The sequence below is a fragment of the Mauremys mutica genome, chromosome 2 (genome assembly GCF_020497125.1).
Source record: "Mauremys mutica isolate MM-2020 ecotype Southern chromosome 2, ASM2049712v1, whole genome shotgun sequence".
Lineage (NCBI taxonomy): Eukaryota > Metazoa > Chordata > Testudines > Geoemydidae > Mauremys > Mauremys mutica.
In genome coordinates, this window is record NC_059073.1 from 228,861,239 (window position 1) to 228,884,951 (window position 23,713).

Consider the following 23,713-nt stretch of genomic DNA (forward strand, 5'->3'; position numbering starts at 1 on the left):
GCCCATATTATAATGGCCCATATCAACTAAACAATGCTTTATAAGGTGCTAGAAATGTTTCTGTATGTATCTGAGGAATGAAACAAGAAATTTTTATACTTTTTTTTATCTTATTGGAGCTTCCCTTTGAAAAATTCCAAGAATTAAAGGCTAATTTGCGTATAACATGTTCAAAAACACAACAAATTTTAATAAAAGCCTCAGTCAATCTGGAGCATGTATTGTAGGGAAGTTTTTGTTATGTTGAGTTCATTCTGCTGCAGCATGCTGTACAGATGCAATTTCTGTGTTTTTATGCTTTTGTTTTTCTCATTTAGCAATAGAACATAACGTGAAAAGGACCATTCACTATTTGTGCTGTGGATTGGCACATAAAGACAACCAATTGTAATATTTGTCCAATCTGGAATACTTTCAGCACTAGCCTGCCAAAATGAAATAGTGTTCTTTTCATTCAGTCCAGCTTCACTACATGTATTTCCCCCATGTTGATTCTAAATTGTGCATTTGCAGGGATATTTTCCTCAAAGGCTGGTATGTTGGAACAGATTTGATTTCCTGTATGATGCCTTGAAGGGTTAAAAAAATCTGCATTTCTTCAAAGAATTTTGCAGCTGGCTTACAAGCATTTTGTTCCATGTAGTCACACCGCTTCTGGGCACAACCTCTCATGGTGTTGGGGAGATTTTTTTTTTTTTTAGAGCTCTGTTCTTATAAGCATATTCTATGACTTCTAGTAAGTACACTCTCTCATCATGCACGCAGAGAGTTTTCATTTGATCTGCCTCGTGCTTCTTAAATATAAAACAGCAGCATGCTTTGCTACCCTTTTACTATTACATTTGACTTTTTGTGATGAAGAAAAGTTGCAGCTCTAGCACATGCAGCACTTTCTTTTCTTGTTTTAAGAGATGTAAACATCCAAGTAGTTTTCATGGTAGAAAATAACAAGAAAGCATGTTCCATCTTTTGATAACTTGCTGGGTGGCAATGCTGAAGATTTGTCTTCAGCCTGCGAGAGAAGCTTGTACCTGACTGTCCTTACAGAAGCAGTTTTGAATGCTACTTTTACATCTACAATCAGGCTATTTACATTCTTAAAAGAATTTGTCCAAAAAAGTTTAGCAGATGTGCTGCACAAGTTACACACACTTCAGTCAGCAGCACAAGTTTCAGGCTTTCCCCCAAGCGCTTGCTTATGTCATGTCACCAACTCAAACACCTTTGGTAGGAAGCATCAAACTTCAGATTATCTTGTATTAGCACCCACACCGGCTCCAGTATATTGCTTACAAAGCTTGGTTTTTCGTTACCGTCAGGTGCTTCCCAGTCATTCGAAGCTGAAATTTGGCATTCATGGTTTCAGCCTCAAAAGAAGTGGGGGTTGGGGAAGTTGGTGATTGTCTATTTTTAAAAACAACAACAGATAAAATGAAACAGAGCCTATGCTGCAAGTTACTTGAACTCATCATAAACATTCTGATTTCAAAAAATAGTTTAAAATTTAAGCAATGAAGTTCAGTGGGTAATTGAAACTTATAATAAGGGTGAGCATGGTAAACCCCAATGACCTTATGTATATATAAGTTTGAGATATTTACATTTGAAAAATAATTGCTACATAAATGCAGTAATAACTTTTCAAAATATGAGAGATTTCAATAAATACTAGCTGTTTGAAAATGCGTTAATCCAATCATGGCACAGAGGTTGTAAGACTCCATGCAGATGGCTTAAGTTGATTAGTTCACTAGGCCAACAAAACCTACATTTCTCAGGGCTCTAGGTAGGGTTCTAAAACTAAAATCAAATTCTAAAGAAAAACTGCCTCATTTTGGAAATATAAAATGTTAGGAGTTGATTCCTTGATTTGTGCCAAGGGTCAGCTCCTACATGTTTCTGTGGAGAGTGGGGAGGAAGCATTATTGCAGTAAAATGATACATCTGCTGATGTATTATACCTTTCATTGCACTGCTAGGGTAACACTTTCATTATCCCTGCCTCATTGAAATTAATTAGATGCTTGCCCCACTGATTTTATTGGGACCATGTACAACGGGATTTGAAACAAGGCGCTATATCCTGGTTACTGCTTTACTGCTGATTAGTTTATTTGTAAAGTGCCTTGAAATAAATTCTATATGGATTTTTTCAGTCTCTACAATATGGTTACAATCCTAGGTTGATCACGCTGAGAATATTAATCCATCCTCAGTTCCCCTCTGTCCCTTCTGAAAACAAGAGCCATTTTCCAAGAACAGATATTTCTAAGAACAAACACCTTTTCTGGATGTGTTGAGATCTTATCACATTGCTGCAGTACCTGTGAATGCTGCTGTAATTCAGGGCACAGTGTGTGTTAGCCTGCTATGGGGTGACAGCCAGTGTTCCAAGATCAGTAAATTATGTACTGTGCTCAAACCCTGTACTGTACCCTCTACCCTGTACTGTACTCAAACCCTGGCAGCTACTTACTAGTTAAATTACTATAATTAGCTGAGCTGACATTCTACTATACAAATGCAGTTTAGATTAGCACTGGAAGATGAAGAGACTTTGTAACACTTGCTAATAATGAGTGTATTACAAGTATTTGTAAAATTGCAACAAGGAGTCAGACACAATAGGCTATCATGAGTGCATCATATCGTTTGCATGCACTTGGATCAACTGAGCAAGCCAGTCACACACTGACTTTCTTCTAGCCCAATATAAATAACATACTTCAGTTTATTTATAGAGACCGCTAATGCTGTCCGGCTTTCTTCTATTAAATAGGCCGCTGTCATAGCATTTTTACTTTCCTGTTAATTGAGATGAGATTGCACTGTGGTAATTATCCCAGTTTAGCAATGAGCCTCACTCCAGTCAGCAGCTCCTGTCCATCTGCAAACTCGTCCTGCTGTCAGCCTGTTTCCTGGGGAACCATGCTTCAGTTCCTACCATCACACTCTTTAAAGGTTAATTAAACATGAAAAATCCCAATGGTTTGAAAGAGGAAGTTCTCTGTGTTGATCAGATGTCACCTGTAGGTTGTGTATATATTCAGCACAGTAATGTGATTCTCAGGAAATAGATGATTCATAAAAAATGTCCGTGGGTGGGGGCAAAATGCAGAAATGAGCTTCCTCTTTATTTTTTAGTGTTAAATAAAATTGTTAATATCTCAACCTTCTTCCCCACCCACCTCACTTCCCAGTGCGATAGAACTAATGTGATGGGTTCACTGGATAATTCATTCTTTCACTTGCAATTGAAAAGCCTGAGCTGCTTTTATTTAGGTTCATATTAATCAGAACTGTAGAGAATAACCAGTATGCTCTGATTCTGCTGGATTATTTGCCTTGAAAACACAGTATTAGCCTGAGGTTGAAGAGCTCCTATATTTTGAGGCCTTTTCTTTTTATAATTTGGGGTTTTGCTTAAATCAAAATAACTAAGAATATGCACCACAAACCCACTAGTCACTAGTGTCTTTCTTCTCCCAGAGGGGATTCTGATGCATGAATTAGCAGCCAGTCTCCTCTCTCCCTGACACCGGTGTGGGAAGTTTTTCCCCTGGCAGTACCCGTAGGGGAGCGCCCCTAGTGACCCCTGGAGTGGCACCTCCATGGCGCGGTATAAGGGGCACTGCACGCTCCCCCCACCCTCATTTCCTTTTTGTCGCCAGTGAAGGTGCTTCGGAACTGCTCTGCTCCAGCTTTGCTGTAGCTTGTCCCCAGATCTCCTGTTCATTCAGTGTATGTGACCTGTAGTTAGTACTCAATTAGTTTTAGTTTAGTTTAGCTAGTGCGCCCAGGCCAGGCCAGGCCCCGTGCCCTGGGTTTTAAGTCATGCGACACTTGTAGGCGCCCGATGCCAATGAGTGATCCGCATGCGGACTGTTTACGCTGTTTGAGTGAAACACAGCGATCGCTGCAAGATTTGCAAGTTGTTTAAGCCTTGCACCAAGAGAGAGGGAAACATTAGGCTCTAGGCTATCCTCATGAGTCGGCGTTGACCCTTGACCCTGGCGCACCGCTCCGAGTCAGCACTGGGCACCGTGATGTCAGTGTGCGGCGACCCCCAGGCACCATCTACCAGTCGGCACCACTCCCTGTCCATGGGCCATGCCAAGAAGGCTAAGAAGAGGCCTTCTCCACCGCGGCACCGAAGTAAGACCCGTGTTGGCCAGTCCTTGATCCCCATCGGCCTCTAGGCCTTTGACTCAAGTTGAGCGGAGTAGCCCAGCCATTCGGAGCAAGCTTCCCCAGATGTCCGGATGCCCTCTGCACCAGAGGCCCTGCAAGCAGCCCGGGACGTTATGTCCATGCCAGTACTAGGAGCGCCGCCAGTGTTGGCCCAGTGGTCCAGAGGCAAGCCACCGCTGGGATGTCCGCAGTCGCCCCTGATTCGGTACCAGTCATGGTCGAGGGAACGTTCCTGACACCGTTCGCCGCTCAGCGACCATTCCATGCATAGTCCACATGGGTTGCCGTCGACTCCCACCAGGTTGTCTGGCTGGGTTCCGTCTGACCGAGACTCCAGGCACCACTCTGCCTCGAGGAGCCAACACTAACGGGACTGAGGCAGACGCCGCTGAGGGTCCTCATCTCAGAGGGGCTATTGTAGCCAGTTGCGACACGAACGTCAACGCCGTTCCCGGCCAAATGGTACCAGTGGGCACCGTGGCCCCCGACGCAGCCCCCGGTGGGGGTTCACTCAGTGGCCGGAGCCTCAGAAGAGCCATCAGCCTCCCTCTCCAGGCCTCTGAGGAAAGAGTCGGTGGGACGTACATCCTCGGCACCGTGCTCGGAGACCGACCAGGTGATGGACCCTCTGGTGCTGGTTGATATGCTAAGTATGGTTCCGGCCTCCTCGCCCTCCCCTGATGAGGCAATTATGGCCTCTCCTCCCTCTGTCCCACTAAACCTAAATTTAAGCCGCAGCAGGCACCCGCCCAGGCCACCCACTCAAAATACGAGCCTGCTTATAAAAAGTCGTGGGACTATAAGAAACGCCTGCAGAGGCATTCTTGGCCTGCCCCCCAGCCTGGGTCCTCCAAGGGCAAACAGGCAGGGAAACAGCAGTTTTGACGGGATGCCCAGGGGTGCCCTGCCAGTTCTCATCAGGGATACACCCTAGATAAAGCTTCCCTTCTCCAACCGATTGTGTGCTTTCCTCCCAGAGTGGTCGCAGCTGACCTCGGATCGATGGTTCTTCTTCGAGTGATTGCTCATATCCATTCCATGTAGGTGTGCACGCGCCGCGTGCACGTTCGTCGGTAGACTTTTACCCTAGCAACTCAGTGGGTCGGCTGGCCGCCCCCTGGAGTGGCGCCACCATGGCGCCGGATATATACACCAGCCGACCCACCCACTCCTCAGTTCCTTCTTACTGCCCGTGTCAGTCGTTGGAACAGTGGAGCGCGGCTTAGCTGACCTCCACTTCCCTAGCTACTCGTAGTTTCTCTCGTTAAGTTTTTTTTTTTTGTACACCCCCAACTCTTCGTTGTATTGGCAGACCGAATAAAGGGCCTACCTGTCTCCTCCCAAAGCTTTTCATCTAGGATGACGTCATGCATTTGCACCTCCTGTGACTTGGCCCATGTTCCGTCGAGCCACCTTACTGCTCGTTTCACCAGAGCTCAGGCTTCTTCTGCTGCCTTTCCGACTCACATACCCTTCCAAGGGTTATGTCATGCTACTACCTGGTCCTCTATCCGGACCTTTGCCTCTTTGGTCTAACTGTCCAGAGATGATGCAGCCTTTGGCTCAGCAGTTTTGCATTCTGCAACATCTCACTCCGACCCCACCGCCTACGTAAGGCTTGGCAATCACCTACATGGAATGGATATGAGCAATCACTCGAAGAAGAAAAAACGGTTACTTACCTTTGTAACTCTTGTTCTTCGAGATGTGTTGCTCATATCCATTCCAAACCCTCCTTCCCCATTGTCGGAGTAGCCGGCAAGAAGGAACTGAGGAGTGGGTGGGTCGGCTGGTGTATATATCCAGCGCCATGGTGGCGCCACTCCAGAGGGCGGCCAGCCGACCCACTGAGTTGCTAGGGTAAAAGTCTTCCGACGAACGTGCACGCGGCGCGCGCACACCTACATGGAATGGATATGAGCAACACATCTTGAAGAACAACAGTTACAAAGATAAGTAACCGTTTTTTCCTCAACACTATCTCCTGGGGTTACACCCTCCAGTTTACCTCTACCTCGCCCAACCACCCTCCACCCCCGTCCTTCCTGGGGGACCCCTCTCACGAGGCTCTGCTTGAGCAGGAGGTGGGGCGGCTCCTTGGCCTAGGAGCGGTGGAAGTGATGCCAGTGGAGTTCAAATGCAAGGGCTACTACTCCCGCTATTTCCTTATCCTGAAGGCCAAAGGAGGGCTCAGCCCATTCTGGACCTGTGAGGCCTGAACCGGTACATGGTGAAGCTCAAGTTCCGTATGGTCTCCCTGGCCTCCATCATTCCCTCCCTGGATCCTGGGGACTGGTACACTGCCCTCGAGCTGCAGGACGCGTACTTCCACATCCATATATTCGAGGGGCACAGACGCTTCCTCCGTTTCACGGTTTGGCGGGAGCACTACCAATTTACAGTCCTCCCGTTTAGCCTGTCTGCTGCCTCCAGGGTATTTACAAAGTGTATGTTGGTGGTAGCAGCCTACCTCAGGCACCGCGGGGTCCAGATCTTCCCCTATCTGGATGACTGGCTGGTCAAGGGCAGCTCCTGGTCGCAGGTGTGGGATCACGTGGCGCTCCTGTCCACGTGTGCCATTTTGGGCCTGTTGGTAAATGACACCAAGTCCACGTTAGTCCTGGTACAATGCATAGAGTTTATCAGGGCGGTCCTGGACGCCATGTCGGCCAGAGCCTCCCTCCCTCAGGACAGGTTCGAGACCCTGAAAAGGCTCATCGGCACAGTCACAAGGTTTCCAGTGACAACAGCCAGAGCGTGCCTCCAGCTCTTAGATCACATGTCGGTGTGCACGTATGTGGTCCGCCACGCCAGACTCTGGATGAGGTCCCGTTCAGAGGCAGGCCCCCGTCGATGGAACTGGTGTCCGATGCATCAGACCTGGGTGGGGAGCCCAGGTGGGAGACATTCAGGCTCAAGGTCTGTGGTCTGTGCAGGACCTGGCCCTCCACATAAACGTCAAGGAGCTCAGGGCGGTGAGGCTAGTGTGCATGGCTTTCTGCTCACACCTGGAGGTCAGGGTTCTCATGAACAACTCGGCCTCAATGTTTTACGTCAACAGGCAAGGCGGGGCCCGATCCTCTGCCCTTTGCCAGGAAGCCCTCAAGCTGTGGGACTTCTGTATAGCCCACGACATTTGCCTACAGGCCTACCACCCTACCGGGTGCCCGGAATTCACAGGCAAATCGCTTGTGCAGGGACTTCTCCTCTCAGCACGAGTGGTCTCTTCACCCAAGAGTGGGGAACTCCCCAGGTGGACCTGTTTGCAACTCGGCAGCTAGACGGGTCTCGGAACTCAGGGCCCTGACCTCCGAGCCCCCGTACATGGTGTTCCATAAGGATAAGATCCAGCTCTGTCCACATCCGTCGTTCCTCCCGAAGGTGGTCTCTGCCTACCACATGGGTCAGGACATTTTCCTGCTGGTCCTCTGCCCCAAGCCCCCCCTGTCCAGTGAGGAGCGCCACCTCCACATACTGGATGTGCGATGTGCTCTGGCTTTCTACCTGGAGCAGACAAAACTGTTCAGAAAGTTCTCACAGCAGTTCATCGCCTCAGCCGAACACATGAAGGCTCGGCTGATCTCGACGCAGCGGCTCTCCAACTGAATCACATCGTGTATCTGTACCTGTTATGACCTGGCGGGAATCCCCCCGCCATCAGTTGTGAGGGCACACTTGACTAGGGCTCAGGACATTTGTAGGGCTGCTACATGGTCTTCAGTTCACACTTTCACCTTGTATTATGCGATCGTCTCCAAAACCAGGGAGGACGCTGGGTTCAGCAGGGCTGAAGAATCTGTGAACTCCTACCCACCTCCAACAGATATAGCTTGGAATCACTTATTGTGGAATACACATAAGCAATCATTCAAAGAAGAAAAGACAGTTACCTTTTTCGTTAACTGGTGTTCTTCGAGATGTGTTGCTCATGTCGGAGTTGTCTGGCAAGAAGGAACTGAGGGTGGGGGGAGCACGCAGCACCCCTTATACCGTGCCATAGAGGCGCCACTCCAGGAGTTGCTAGGGGTGCTCCCCTATGGGTACTGCTAGGGGGAAAACTTCTGACACTAGCGCACGTGGCGAGCACGCACATCTATTGTAGAATAGACATGAGCAACACATCTTGAAGAACACTAGTTACAGAAATGATAACTGTCTTTTCCCCTCTGTTCAGCACTGGTGAGGCCACATCTGGAGAATTGAGTCCAGTTTTGGGCCCCCCAGTACAGAAAGGATGTGGACAAATTGGAGAGAGTCCAGCAGAAATGATCAGGGGGCTGGGGCACATGACTTACGAGGAGAGGCTGAGGGAACTGGGCTTGATCAGTCTGCAGAAGAGAGGAGGGGGAATTTGATAGCAGCCTTCAAATACCTGAAAAGAGGTTCCAAAATGGATTGAGCTTGGCTGTTCTCAGTGGTGGCAGATGACAGAACAAGGAGCAATGGTCTCAAGTTGCAGTGGGGGAGGTCTAGGTTGGATATTAGGAAACACTGTTTCACTAGGAGGGTGGTGAAGCACTGGAATGGGTTACCTAGGGAGGTGGTGGAATCTCCATCCTTAGAGGTTTTCAAGGCCTGGCTTGACAAAGCCCTGGCCGGGATGATTTAATTGGTATTGGTCCTGCTTTGAGCAGGAGGTTGGACTAGATGACCTCCTGAGGTCTCTTCCAACCCTAATCTTCTATGATTCTGTGAATTATAAATAAATCTTAAATTTGATTATTCATTATGCTTCTTTGTTTATCCACACAGACATTTTTATTCCAAATGTATCTTTATCTCTAGAACTAGTTCAAATACTAAAATGGTACTACAATAACTTTGTTCTTTATACTCTCATCATGTGAAAGTTTGTCATTTGTTCCTCAATTTAAAATAAGGGGCTAACAAAGATGTATATGTAGCCCAGGGAATTTGTGGGACTTTCACTTGCATACCCATCGAGTAAGCAGAATACACAACATTCTGTTATGGAGCAGAATATGCAGTGTTGTTCAACTCCAGGTGTCTTTAACCTGGCACTATAAAGCTTGGGTTAGGCAAAGCTACATCTGCTAATGTGTCATAAATAAAGCCTTTCAAACACAGATATTCATTCCCAATGAAGAAATCCAATGTGCATGTCATTGCACAGGCCTTTCTCTTTCTTTTTTGATTTTCACATTTCACAGACAGTTGAAAGAACTTGTGTCATTCTGTTTCTCTAGAATTTAACATTTTATGTAAAGCTAATTATGAGAATGTCCTATAGTAACAGATGAAATACTAAAATTACATGCTAGTTCCCTTTAAGTGTGTTATTTTCAGAATATGTCTAGTCCTATAAGACAACTTGCAAATTAAAACATAATCTCCTTTGATTTGTAGATTCAAGATGCAGCAAGTCAAGGCTTGAAGTTTGTTGGAATTATACCTCAGTACAATTCCCAGGTGAACTCCCAGGCCTTCACCGCAGTGGCACCCACCAGTAACAACTCTGCACAACCACAAGATGTCAAAAATACATCAAACTATTCAGAGGATCATGCTTCATTGGATAGCAAGAAAGCAGATGATGCTAATGGATGCAGTGCACCAGCCCCAAGTGAGGAAAATGCTGACCAGAGTGTAGAGCTCAGTGGGGATGTAAGAGGGGAAGAACCAGTTACTGAGCATCTGAGCTTAAACTCTGCAGGGGAGAATGGAGAGCAGTTTCAAGGAGAGAGCCCGAGTGTTTCACGAAGACTCAGAGAAGCAACAGAGAATCAAGAAGGGGTAGCACAAAGCGACACATCGGCATTGTGTACAGAACCACTTACTGGAAGTAAGTACTGTAGTGACCTCCGATATGAACAAGCAAGTTTTAAACTGCCCTTGTTATGATCACAGCATCTTGGAAGAGTGATTGTAGCATTGCAACAGGGAAAAGATGCACACTATGAATAATAAAACCTTTTAACCCACTTTTCAACTTGGCTGCACACTTCATAATCATTTAATCATGAGTTTTTAGGCATTCATAGGAGCAATAAAAGATCAGGCACAACTCCATTGTGACCAATTAGGTTTATCCTTCTGTGCTATTTTAGTGGGGTTGTAGTTTGCAGGGGGCAGTTGTCGTCTCAGATTTGGGCTTCCCTCTTTAACTTATTTTTGCCTCTTTCTCACATGGAAAGTTCATATGCTTGCTGTTCATCTGGGTTTGTTTGCTACTGCTCCCTGCTTGTGGTACTGAAGTCCTCAGAGCTCCTGAGCTTGGTTGATTTTCATCTACTACTTCCCCATCTGAAAAGATGATAATGTGCCTGAGAAGGCTTTACAGTTCTCATTCACAAATGGGACAGTCCTCAAACCCTTTCAGTGTGTGTAAGCACCACTGTAGGTGAACAGATAGCAGAATATAAACCAGGCCAAGAGTTCTGAGAACACAGAGGATCTAGACTCTCAGACAGGTGGAGATGGGAGTTGCAGATCTCCAGTTAGGACAGCATCAGATAGCAGTAAGAGGGAAGGGGTAGTTATTCATGGTAAATGTTCATTCTCATTACACTTGATCATTTTCATCTTCTTATTCCAGGGCCACCCGGGGGCGGGGCAAGTGGGGCAATTTGCCCCAGGCTCCGCAGGGGCCCCCACGAGAGTTTTTCGGGGCCCCTGGAGCGAGGTCCTTCACTCGCTTCTGGGGGCCCCAGAAAACTCTCGCAGGGCTGGGGCCCCCAGAGCTTCTTCCGCTCTGGGTCTTTGGTGGCAATTCGGTGGTGGTGGGGTCCTTCTGAGGGACCTCCCCGCCACTGAATTGCCGCTGAAGACCTGGCACTTCAGCGGCGGGTCCCACTTCGGCAGTAATTTGGCGGCAGGGGAGCCCCGCCGCGGGTCTTTGGGGCACTTCGGCGGCAGGTCCCGGAGCGGAAGGACCCTTCGCTGCCGAATTACCGCCAAAGCAGGTGTCCCCCGCCGCTGAAGACCCCAGGCCCTCTGAATCCTCTGGCCAGCCCTGTCTTATTCTTATGTATTTGTTAGTGGAGGGTGGTTCATCATAAACTATTTTCCTTTGTCTGTTTTGTTGTCCTCTAGTTGCACATTCTACTTTAAATGTGCCATTTTGCACCACTAAAAAAAATCTTGGCAGGGAAATGCCACCAGACTCCCTATTTGATCTGTTTACTTCTGTGTGGGGTACTCAGTAGCTTCACCTGCAATTACAAATAAGACATGGGTTAGAACAATTTAGAAACACACAGTGTCATTGGGGGAAGGAAATGTTTACTCTTACCTTTTCCCAAATTATTCTGAATTGAATCTCATGATTAACAATTAGACCTTATAATATTTTTCCCTTTCTTGTCTAGCTTCTTATAAAACACTTTTTACACTAGTTTCTCATACTGTTTTGCTTAGTTGTCCATTTGGTATTAATTATTACTTTATATAATGAAATTCCACCTTAATTATTTTCACAACCATCATCTCCTTGGTTGTAGTTTATTCCCATGCCTTATATTTTACATAAGCACGTCCAAACTGTTCTATTCCTCTTAGGATTCTATATCTGATAGTGAGAGTGACTTCTTAGCCTCCTCCATAGAATATTGGCCTGATTATTTGTATTTTTACATAACTAAGTTTTGAGGGGGGCTGAATCAAACTGGCCACCTTTTACTGTACTTTCTTCATTGTTTGTGGGACAGTAAAGCAGCCAGATTTATCCAAAGTATATCCCAAAGTGGTTGCATTTGTCTCTTATTAGAATAGTTTATTTGGATTTGTATTAGACCCTTATGCATCTCAGCATTGTATTTGCATTTGCAACTGCTTCTAAACAAGGAGTATATCCAGTTCAGCCAGGCAAGTTACTCTCTCTTTCTTACATAAGAGTACTTTTCAGAATACTAATGTTCCATGTTTTATTTTCTCCTTAGCTTTATACTTTTCTACACTGAATTGTATGAGCCTCTTACTGCATTTGCCCATTCTTGTAGTCTGTGCAATGTATTATGAAGTTTATCCAGGTCATTGGATACATAAAGTCAGGAAAACCCGATTCTAATCTGATTTCCTGAAAGGCATCACTTGTCTCTCTGCCACAAACGGTTTCCATTCCCTAATTCCATCTATCTACGGACTCTGAGATAGCTCATCTGTGCCCAACTTTCTGACAATTGTACTGAACCTTTTAGTTGTGGAACTTATTTTAAGGCCTTCTGGAAACCCCCAAAAATTTCACCCCAGCTGCTGATTCACTAGACAAGATCTTCAGTTTCTCATTCTCTGCTGACCTTCTTTGTTTAACTTCTTTCTTTGAGTGCTTTCTGATTTGAGAGTACTTCTCAGCCAGTGTGCGGGTTGAGTAATGCTTCCATTTTCCAAGAATGAGGATCTGAGAAGACAATTTTATGAAGTATCTCACCGGTAGCTGGATTTTTCCAAATATATTGTCCCCACCATATAGCTGATTTCTTTATTATTCTTGAGTGCCCGTGAGTTCTTTCAGTGCTTCCTTTTCCTTCCCTGGAAAATGAATTTCAGTCTTTGGCATCAACCCTTCATCCTCCCTTGTGAACACTGAATCCTTGCATAATTTTTGCATTGTTTTCCTTTTCTTTCACCACACAGTCTCTGCTCTCTCTTGGACTTTTCTTCTCCTGAATTCATCTTTTTTAAATGGTTGTAGTATTTGTTACAGTTTGTGCAGTCTTCATTTCATTATTTAATTTAGGGTATGTCTATACTGTTGCTGGATGTTTAATTACCAGCTTGTGTAGACATGCCTGCACTAGCTTTGATTGAGCTAATGTGCTAAAAACAGCAGGGTAGCCACGGCGGCATGGGAGGCAGGATAGGCTGTCCACTCAAGAATTTATGTAGGGTCTTGGATGGGATTGTAGTCAGGCAGCTAGCTTGTGCTGCCACTGTAGCTACACTGCTCTTGTAGCACTCTAGCTTAATCAAAACTGACATGTGTATGTCCACCTGAGTTGGAAATTACATCTCCAGCTGCAATATAAATGAATCCTTTGTGTTTCTCATTCTTACACTCTTACAATGTCATTTTTACGCTAGCTGATCTGTGTCTTTGCCTAATTATTTTGTAGAGCCCACATGACTTTTTCTCATTTTTTATTACTCTTTGCATGTTTTTGTTTATCCACATTGACCTTTTTCTATTCCCATGTGTATGTATTGCCAAATATTCTATACAACTCACTGGCATACAGTACTTTCTCACAAGAAATTCTTCCAAGTGCTTTTCCCACCTGCCTTTGTGTTGTCACCTAGCTAATTCTCCCCTTATGTAGAAGTTGTTCTCTTGACTTTATTATCTGTATCTACTGTTACATTCTTGAGCCAACATGTTTATTTTTATACCTGTAAAGAGCCAATCCCCAGCTTAGCTACACAAATAATAGTAGTAGTAGTAGTAGTTGAACATTTCTCTTTTCTGGTTTTTTTTCTTTACTGAATTCCTCTCTTCTCTTATTTCTTTTGAAATTCAGAATCTTTGTCCTTTCTGCTTGTATACCTGTCAATAATTGAACCATTATTGACAGTGACTTTCATCAAGGGGTCCTCCAAACCTGGATTGAGAATGATTTTAAGTGTACATGTAACCAGGATTAAATATTTTGAGTAACATTTCAGAAAATATCATGCTTTCTGAACTGTACTGAAGAGGATTTTGATCTTTTTACACTTTGCTGAAAATCATTGTCAATAATGGTCTATTTTCAAGTGTAGACAGGACTTCTTTGATATCAAGTTAGTTCTGATTACAAACCAGACCAGATTTTTCTTGCTAATGTTTGTTTACCTACATTTACACTTTCACTCACGTCATCAAGGGCCTGGACTAATGCCTATTAAGGCCAATGAAAGAATCCAGTTAACCACAAATGTGTGTAGGATCAGACCTGCACAGCTCAAAACCAAATCAAAATAGCCTACCTCCCTACTTCCCTTTATTTCCAAGTTTAAAAGTGTTATAGTTATCATATCCACAAAAAACCTTCTCCATTTATTTCTACCTTTAATAATCATGTCCTGGTTTATCTCCAGATAGTTAACATCTTTCCTGATTTATTTATGTTCTCTGTTTATATGCTTTTTTGAGTATTATACCCTTTTGAGTCACCTTATCATCACTTTGTTCTTTCTAAACAAGTGGTGTGTAGTGAGTGAATTCCTGTTAACATCCCCTTGGTGGTGTTAATTTTGAGATATGTCTCTTCTCTGCATCCCCTTCCTCCAGGACCCATCAGCTGTTGTTTCCCAACCTTCCTTTATATATAGAGAGAGTATTGAGCTCTTCTCTGAGGTACACTCTCTGTACTTGATTAAGCCTTCATTAGCTTTTCGCTCTTCACCATGCTTACTTCAACCAGGCTTTAGCTAAGTCATTGGCATTGTAATCCTATGGAACCTTGTTCCACCATCTTTGTTCACAGTAGTGACTTACTCTAAATTGTCCCTGTTTGCTTTGTGTTCTTTTAGTTCCACGATGAGGCCTCCATGAGAAAGAACTGTCAGAGTGACTGTATCATAGTAACACCTGAGATTAGAAGATATTACCTTTACAATATAATATGAGATACTTCCAAGTTAATGGGCTTCCTGAATGTTTTATTATTTTTATTCCCTTTGAAAAAAAAAATCAGTTCAGTTGGGGTTCATTCCTGCTGTGTTTGAAATCAATGGGAGCTTTACCATTGACTTCACTAGGCCATTAATCAGGCCACTAATATGTAAAATAACAATATATGAATATTTTTAATTTTAGACGTTTTACTGTTAAATTAGTGTTCCTTCCTTCCTGGGAGTTTTGATTATCTCTTTAACTCCCACTTAGCCCCAATATTGCAGATGTCTGTGGTGATTTTGTTGTCTACTGAGACTTACCTAATGATGAGATTAAATTAATCGCTCCTCAGGTGGGCTGGAAGCTACATTACACACACCAGTATCTAGCTAATGCCCTTATCTTTAGGGATCTTCACAATTCCACTTTTCCTTCCTATTCTTCTGCTCATCTCTTACTGCTTTGCCTCTTCTCAGACCCATTTGGCCTCTATATTTGTTTGATCCACTGTGAATTCCTGATCTTGGCTCTCCCACTTGCCATTTCCGTGCGCAACCCATATAACACCAGAATAAGTTATTTACTTCTTTAGTGGAAGGTCATATCATTGGAAATGTTACTTGTCCTAAATTTGCAGTAAGATCTCAGATTTGAGCTATGTCCTTGATATCACAGTTAGTAGTTATCTCCTTTGTGGCGCTTACACAAAGGCAAACAAGTATACAATTTGGGTGAATTTGCTAATAATATATTCTACAATGATAAATTTTACTAGGAAAACTCATTTGTTTCTACTATGTTATTTATTTATGCTGTTTGACTCTCCTTCTGAGCAGGAGTTCCATATTACAACTAGTAAATATTTATATTATGATAAGGCTCCAGTCAGGATTTGGGACCCTGTTGTGCTGGGCGTTGTATAAACACGTAAATGAGATGACCCTGCTCTGAAGGGTTACAACAGAAAGACAAGCAGACAAAAGGAGAAGGATCTGATTATGATAGTTATAATAGGAAACAATAATTATAATATCACAATATGTTTGTTTATAGTCTTACTATTTAAAAACTTTTTTTTAGCAATGGAAATATTTGCTATCTTCAACAAGCCAAAGACTCAACAAAGATGCAGCCAGTACTATACTGTGATGATTCCTATGAAGATCTCCAGGAATGGGCAGACTGTCAACAGCTTAGAAGCAAATTGGCTGGAGCACATGACAGATCACTTCAGGAAAGGAGGCTTGCTGGTGAATGCCATCTTCAGCCTTGGAATGGTAAATGGTATGGAATTTACTGAAAGCACTACCTTGTGACTCTTTTTCCTTTTAAGGGGCTTACTGTAGTTGAAGAGAAGACATTTGGTGGGTGTTTTTAGGATAAGCCAAAGCAGATTTTATTTTTGATCAACCTATTTCAGTGATGGAAATAGCCAAGTACAGGAAATACTTTGGTGATTGAATGAGGAACCCTGAGATCATGCGTTATATTTTATGTACATTGTAGAGATGCTTCTGCAATCACAGAAGTATGCAAACACAGATAGTATCAGTTTATTTACACGAGTCAGTTTTTGATCTTTAATCTTTGAAGTTTTAACAAAGAATAGTCTGTTTTTTTAACTACACTCTGGAATCACATACCATACGTGCAGATTACTTGTAGATTTCACCCCCACAGCAGCTTGTGAAATAGTATCTCAACATTTTAAAGCAGTTGAAATAAACTAAGGGAGGCATTTCCTATAAACTGCTGTGCTGTACACTGCTTCTGGGTCTGAGTGTAGGTCACTGCAAAGACACTACTGATTCCGTTTATCCATTATAATCAGTCTGTCTAGGTTCTTACACAGCACCCATCACCTGAGTACTTCACAAAATTACAAAATGTACATATAAATCTCTCTTTTACTTTGCCTTCTCCGATCTGGAGTGTGTGATGGAGAAGTGAGGTGGTTCATTTGTTTTGTTGATGTTATAGTAAGAAGAGTAGATCAAAGAAATGAGTGGTTTTGTTCTGAAAATTAAGCATCATTGCCAGGATTTGAACTCTGCTCTCTTGGCTCCACAACCAATACTTAGAATATAGTTGGCCATAATGCTTTACTTAAAATCAAGCCCTCAGCCCTCTTACAGAGAGGGACAATATTGACTTAGGTGTTTAGGACCCAGGAAGGATGGGAAGGAAAAGACGGGCCAAGGGAGGGAAAATATTAGGACAAAAAAAATGTTCCGGTTATAGACAACAAACTAACTTTCTTGGAAGAATATAATAGTAGTCCTCTCACGACTAGAGAAATAAGGGCCTGATCCTGTGACTGCTGAGTGCCTTCGCATTCTACTGACTTCACTGAGTTTGCTTAGCCACTCCTCAGTAGTAATTCACTGGATAGAGCGCTGATTTGGGGGCACAAGGTTTGTGGCAAAGTGAGACAAGGACTGCTGCCAGAGGTTTTCTTCCTCTTTTGCTGCTGGCAAAAGTCTCTTGGCCAATGATAAAACACAAGAAAATTAATTTATCCTGTTAAAATTCAATTGGGAAATGAACAGTCACTCCTAATTTTTCATTCTGCAACAAACAGCAGCAAAGAGAAGGTCCAAAGTTCACATGATGGAATGCTTTCTCAGAGCTTCCTGGCGAGTCCTGTAATTGCTAGTTAACTTGCTTAGAAACAAATGGTCATTTATTTTGTGTATATAAAAATTGCAATTTATAAAGTATGAGTCACTGAGCCTGATCTGCCCAATTATGTCTGCTTTTTAATGCAAGTATTTATTCCTGGCCCCTCATCGGTGTACTGTTAAACACAGCAGATGAAAAGTATTCTTTTGTTATTTAAACATTAAAAGTGCTTTTACATAATATTGCTCTGGGGGAGGTTCATGCACTCAGATACTATGTTGAAGAGAGCTTGGAAAATGCCTACACACAGCAGTGAAGAGGGATTAGAGGCTGAGTCTTAAATGTTGTTTATTTTCTGAACAAACTGAATAGTACAGTTAGTTTAGAATTGTGTAAAAATGGCCAGATCCAGAGTTAAGATAGAGTAAAGGTTGTAAACAGACAATTAATTTGCAATATTATTAGAATTTTATTGTTGCGAAAGCAAAAAGTTTGAAAATCAAGAAAAAAAGTATGGAAATAATGAATTTAGAACATTGTTGTTGACTCAACCTAAATGTCACGAGGCTTAAAAATAGTCAGTATGGTGCCAACACCATCCTTAACTCTGCCGTTTATCCTTGATCACTTTCAATTCCGGGCCCTAGACCTTCACTGTATAAACTGTGGCTAAACCCACTCAGTAGCAGATAGACGCCTGCCCTTTTACTACCTTCATGGTAAAGATCAAAGACTATAACATCTAGGTGTCCCTGTTTCTCCATGAGATGATAGCACTTGACTCTATCCATTTACTCTCCCAGTATTAGTCAAAAACCTCATATTCCAAACACAGATCAGAAGTCAAATTTTCTATATTCATCCAGAACTAATGAGTTATGGGCCCTCCATAGTCTAATTGCCCTTCTAAGATGGGCTTGAAATCCTCCCGTACCTGAGGGAGCTTGGAAGTGTAGCTGCAGGTTATGTCATTGGAGAACAAAAGACCATATTATTGTGATTCATATATAATATATAAAGATTTTCATGTGACAGCTAGTGCAGTTCTTCCACCAGTAAGAAGAGGCTAGATGAAGGCAAATAGGGTCAGAGGTAAGCTTGGTGCTTGATACTTTAGATGAGTTTTTCCAGATTTGATGATGTTTAGGTTTTTTGTTGATTTACAGTCCTCTAAATTCTTAGTTTTCCTACATTTGCTTGTTACCTTAACTATGAATTTCCAACTTTTGGACTTTTAAAAAATATCTACAATGTTTAAAAAAAAATAGAAGAATTGCTTGGAAAACCAAAATGTTTGGGACATTACTGGTCACACTGGACAGTAGTCATTGGTCACTTATGCTGTGTGTGTGTGTGTGTGTGTGTGTGAGAGAGAGAGAGAGAGAGAGAGAGAGAGAGAGAGAGAGAGAGAGCTCAGCCAAAGGCTAACACACAGATCACACGCCAAATAGAATTTATGCCAGTATGTTTCACTCAGTAAAAACAATAACAACATAAAGGTTAGCTTCAGAGATGAGGTGGCTTAATAGTTCAAAGACAGCTGTGGGAAAATTGTTGCCCACTAGTATAGCTGTCATGATAAAATAAGAAATCTTTTTCCATACCCTTCATTTAAATCACAAGCAAGAACATTACAGCAGCATTTTGCCAATAGACCTGCATCAAATATTTATACAGCCAAGTGAAAATAGCTTTTTGTGAACAATGGGGGAGAATCTTTACCTTAATAAAAAATGCAGTGATAATGGACCATTTGTTGGTAAAGGAGGGCGATTTAACCTTTGTATTCTGAGCCTTCAGTCTGAGAAAGAATGAAGTTGCATGAGCTAAGAGGATGGAGAGGAAAATGACGCCATGAACCAGACAAAATCGAAACATGGTTTGTTTTAATAGCATGACCAGCTGTGTGGCCCAATGAACCGCTGCTAATGGAAATGGCCCAATGTTTGATTGCAACACAGGGCTTGCTAACTTAGTATTTGAGAATTAACTGGATGAATATAATACACTGACTTCCAAGAGATTAATCACACTAATGAAGAGTTTATTGAAAGATGAGAAAAACACACAGGAATCAGGGAGACGTTAAACTGCTGGCATGGTAGATGGTGTAACTACTGCAGACTACTGTAGGAATTGTAAAAAAGAGTCTTGTTGTGTGGCCTGCAAAGCTTTGGATGACTATTTTTCTAGACTCGAGACATGATGGTTCTGTCCCAGAACACACATGTTCTTGCACATTAGGGTATATACTTTGGGTATATCTACAATGTCGAGCTGAAGATATAAATTCTAGCTCACGGCGACATACCCACACTAGCTCTGATAAAGCTAGTGTGCTAAAAATAGAGTGTAGCTGTGGCAGTGCAAGCAGCAGGTTGGGCTAGCCAACCCAAGTACATAACTGTCCAAGATGCTGGGAATGCACTTGGGGTGTCTAGCCCCTCCTGCTGCCCATGCTACTCTGGCCACACTTTATTTTTAGTGCACTAGCTCGATCAGAGCTAGTGTGGGTATATCAACTTGAACTGGAATTTACAACTCCAGCTCGAAGTGTAGACATACCTTTAAATATCTTCATTAGGTGGAGCTCATAATACACTCCGGGGACTCCTTGCACCCCTCTATTTCCCCTGCCCGCAAGCACCCTGTGTGTCTCCTTTGCATCGCCCTTTATTTCAGGGACTCCCTGCAACTCCCTCTTCCCCTTCCCATGTGCCAGCAGTATCGAGTGTCCCCCATTCCCACCTCCCCCCATGGCAATGAGTCTGTGCCCCATACATTCTTCTTCCCCACAGCTCCACTGCAGGGTCCCCCTTTCTCTACCAAGGCCACATGCTCTTTGTGGATCCCCATGCCTGCCTCTACCCTCCTTCCACCACATACCAGGGCACCTCTTCTTCCCCAGGCATCCTTTCCCCCCACCATTATTATTTCTCTTCTTTCTGTGTGGGAGATAAGTCATTCAGGTTGTCAACATGATAAATGCTATTGAGAAGGCAGGAAGAAATGAGATAGGGATATTGCTGTGCTAGAAGTTTTTGATGGGTTCTATCAACTGATGTTTTTTATCTATAGATAATTACAGAGTGCTGTGGCTCTGCTAAACAGATGCCAGGGGCTCTGTGTGTCCCCCATTTCTCCCCTTCCAGTTTTCTGATTTCCTCTCCTAAATCAATAGGGTTCTGCCAATTGATACCTGAAACATTCCCTGAAATTTTGGAATTGGTCAAAGATAGGGTTCAGAAGTCATTGCATTATAGACGGCCAAGAAAATGCCATCAGGCTGAGCGCATGCCCTTGCAAGTTCAGCCAATGATAGACTAATTCTCAAAAAGATGCATACTGTGCCTCAGGTGGCACATGACCAGGATTTATCACCGAATTTGGTCCGCTGGTTGTATCATTAGCTTCCCTGGCTTGGGACGGGTACTGATGGAGAGTGCGACATGAACACTGATCCAGGCCCCCCGCACTGTTTATTTACATATGTGAATGCTGTGAATTGTGCATGAGTAGATTAATATGCAGTGGAATGAGGCACACATGATGATTTCAGAGTGGGCTCAGACGTGTGTGCTAGTTTGTTTTGAACCTTCAAGCATGGGTGGATGAGCAGGTGGAGGCTACAGTTATGCAAGTGTATGAAAATATATTTTATTGGATTTTTGTATAGACCATAACCTGCACAAAGCATCTACTACCACATATATCCTTTCTCTTGTATGATTTAGACCAGTGTATTGTTAGTTCATCTACAACACTTTTTTTCTTGGCTATCCCTGCCATTATGATCGCCTGTTGGGCATCCTAACAGTTGAGGGGTGACCAGACCTGTTCCTTTTAAGAGAAGAGGTTAATCTGTCTCAGTGGTTTCACAAACTTGTATCTTTTCAAAAACTTCAATCAAAAACACATACAACATTAACTCCATGTAAATCTGTTCCATGCCAAACTTATCAGACTGAGTCACAGATGTGGAAAATCCATTTCCAAGGTTTGAGAAGTGAAATAAACCCCTGCCACAGGATTTTGGAGCTTTATTGCTATGCATTCCAGTTTTACTTTTTTCCACTACTTTACATGGTTCTATTTATCCCTTAGTGTATTTATTCAGCTTCACTTAACCCCCTTCCTCTGTTTTTGGTACGACAATGTGGTAATCTGGCTAGTGGCTCTCTTTTGATGCTGCTTCATTGCCTCTGATATTGTCTTCAGTTGGTGCATTTTTGAATTTCAAGTAGTGTAACTGTTTATCTGTGGTGTTCCCCCAGCCCTCCCCCGCACAAAAGAGATGGGTGCTTTATGCAAAGATGTTGTGCAGCTTGGCCCAGATAGAATAGACAAACTGCTGCTCCCAGTGCCAGGAAGGTACAATGAAATTAGGTTTTCCTAATATTTATTCTGAGTTGGGGGGGCATACCTCTAGGTACAGGTAGATCTTTTCCTTATATATACCTTCCCTCTTCTGTCTCACTGCTAAAATAGAATAGTAATAAGTAATATTCAAACCTTGCACTTACATAATGTTTTATATCTGTAGCTCTCAGAGCTTTTGCAAAAGCAAGCATTATTATCCCCATTTTACAGATGTAGTAACTGAGAGGTTAAGTGACTTGCCTAAAGTCAGAGAGTAAGTAAGACTGATTCTGGAATTGAATCTCAGTCTTTTATATATCAGCCTTGAGTCCCTTCTTCGGATCCCTATCTTAAAAAATTAAAGGGCTTGTTTGAGCTTTGCCATTCATTCTGTTGCTGGACGTAGATTTGGCATGTGCACTTTCTACATAAATTGGGTCATATTTAGCATCTAAAGCTAAGTCCTACAAGTGCCATTTTTGAATGAAATATACAAGATACTCCCTGGCCAGCCATGTGCATATAGTGAGCACTTGTCTGAGTCTCCACATTTTCTAACCTGTACCCTAGCTCCTTAGTCAGCTTGTTAGTTATTTATTAACAGAAATTTCCTTTCTTGTTTGAACAGAGTGATCCACTTGAGCCCAAAAAAGAGGTGCCTTTTGGACAGGTCATTGCTTTGTAGTCCAATTTGTCTAGTTTGCAGTCCAGTGTTTTAAGGACAGAAAGTACGGATCAAGCTTAGAATCATAGAATATCAGTGTTGGAAGGGACCTCAGGAGGTCATCTAGTCCAACCCCCTGCTCAAAGCAGGACCAACCCCAACTAAATCATCCCAGCCAGGGCTTTGTCAAGCCAGGCCTTAAAAACCTCTAAGGATGGAGATTCCACCACCTCCCTAGGTAATCCATTTCAGTGCTTCACCCTCCAATAAAATAGTTTTTCCTAATATCCAATCTAGACCTCCCTGACTGCAACTTGAGACCATTGCTCCTTGTTCTGTCATCTGCCACCACTGAGAACAGCCTAACTCCATCCTCTTGGAACCCCCCTTCAGGTATTTGAAGGCTGCTATCAAATCCCCCCTCACTCTTCTCTTCTGCAGACTAAATAAGCCCTGTTCCCTCAGCCTCTCCTTATAAGTCATCTGCCCCAGCCCCTAATCATTTTCATTGCCCTCCGCTGGATTCTCTTCAATTTGTTCATATCCTTTCTGTAGTGGGGGGCCCAAAACTGGACACAATACTCCAGATGTGGCCTCACCAGTGCCGAATAGAGGGGAATAATCATTTCCCTTGATCTGCTGGCAATGCTCCTACTAGTGCAGCCCAATATGCCATTAGCCTTCTTGGCAACAAGGGCACACAGTTGACTCATATCCAGCTTCTCATCCACTGTAATCTGCAGGTTCTTTTAGGCAGAACTGCTGCTTAGCCAGTCAGTACCCAGCCTGTAGCGGTGCATGGGATTCTTCTATCCTAAGTGCAGGACTCTGCACTTGTCCTTGTTGAACCTCATCAGATTTCTTTTGGCCCAATCCTCCAATTTGTCTAGGTCACTCTGCACCCTATCCCTACCCTCCAGCATATCTACCCTTCCCCCCCACCCCCGCTTAGTGTCATTAGCGAACTTGTGGGTGCAATCCATCCCATCATCCAGATCATTAATGAAGATGTTGAACAAAAACGACCCCAGGATCGACCCCTGGGGTACTCCACTTGATACCGCTGCCAACTAGACATCGAGCTGTTGATCACTACCCACTGAGCCAGACAATCTAGCCAGCTTTCTATCCACCTTATTTATAGTCCATTCATCCAATCCATACTTCTTTAACTTGCTGACAAGAATACTGTGGGAGACCGTTTCAAAAGCTTTGCTAAAGTCAAGATATATCACCTCCACCACTTTCCCCGTATCCATAGAGCCAGTTATCCCATCATAGAAGGCAATCAGGTTGGTCAGGCATGACTTGCCCTTGGTGAATCC

The 23,713-nt window shown here is 43.4% G+C and overlaps 1 protein-coding gene across 3 annotated transcripts in view; it reads left to right on the top strand.

The window, feature by feature from the left end:
• RFTN1 (raftlin, lipid raft linker 1) overlaps positions 1-23,713 on the top strand; it is a 163,339-nt gene that overhangs the window by 109,844 nt on the left and 29,782 nt on the right. For all 3 annotated transcript variants that reach the window (XM_045005979.1, XM_045005978.1, XM_045005980.1), the window contains exons 5-6: positions 9,559-9,994; positions 15,824-16,027. In XM_045005979.1, the coding sequence (XP_044861914.1) occupies positions 9,559-9,994; positions 15,824-16,027 (640 nt within the window). The remainder of the gene's footprint in view (positions 1-9,558; positions 9,995-15,823; positions 16,028-23,713) is intronic.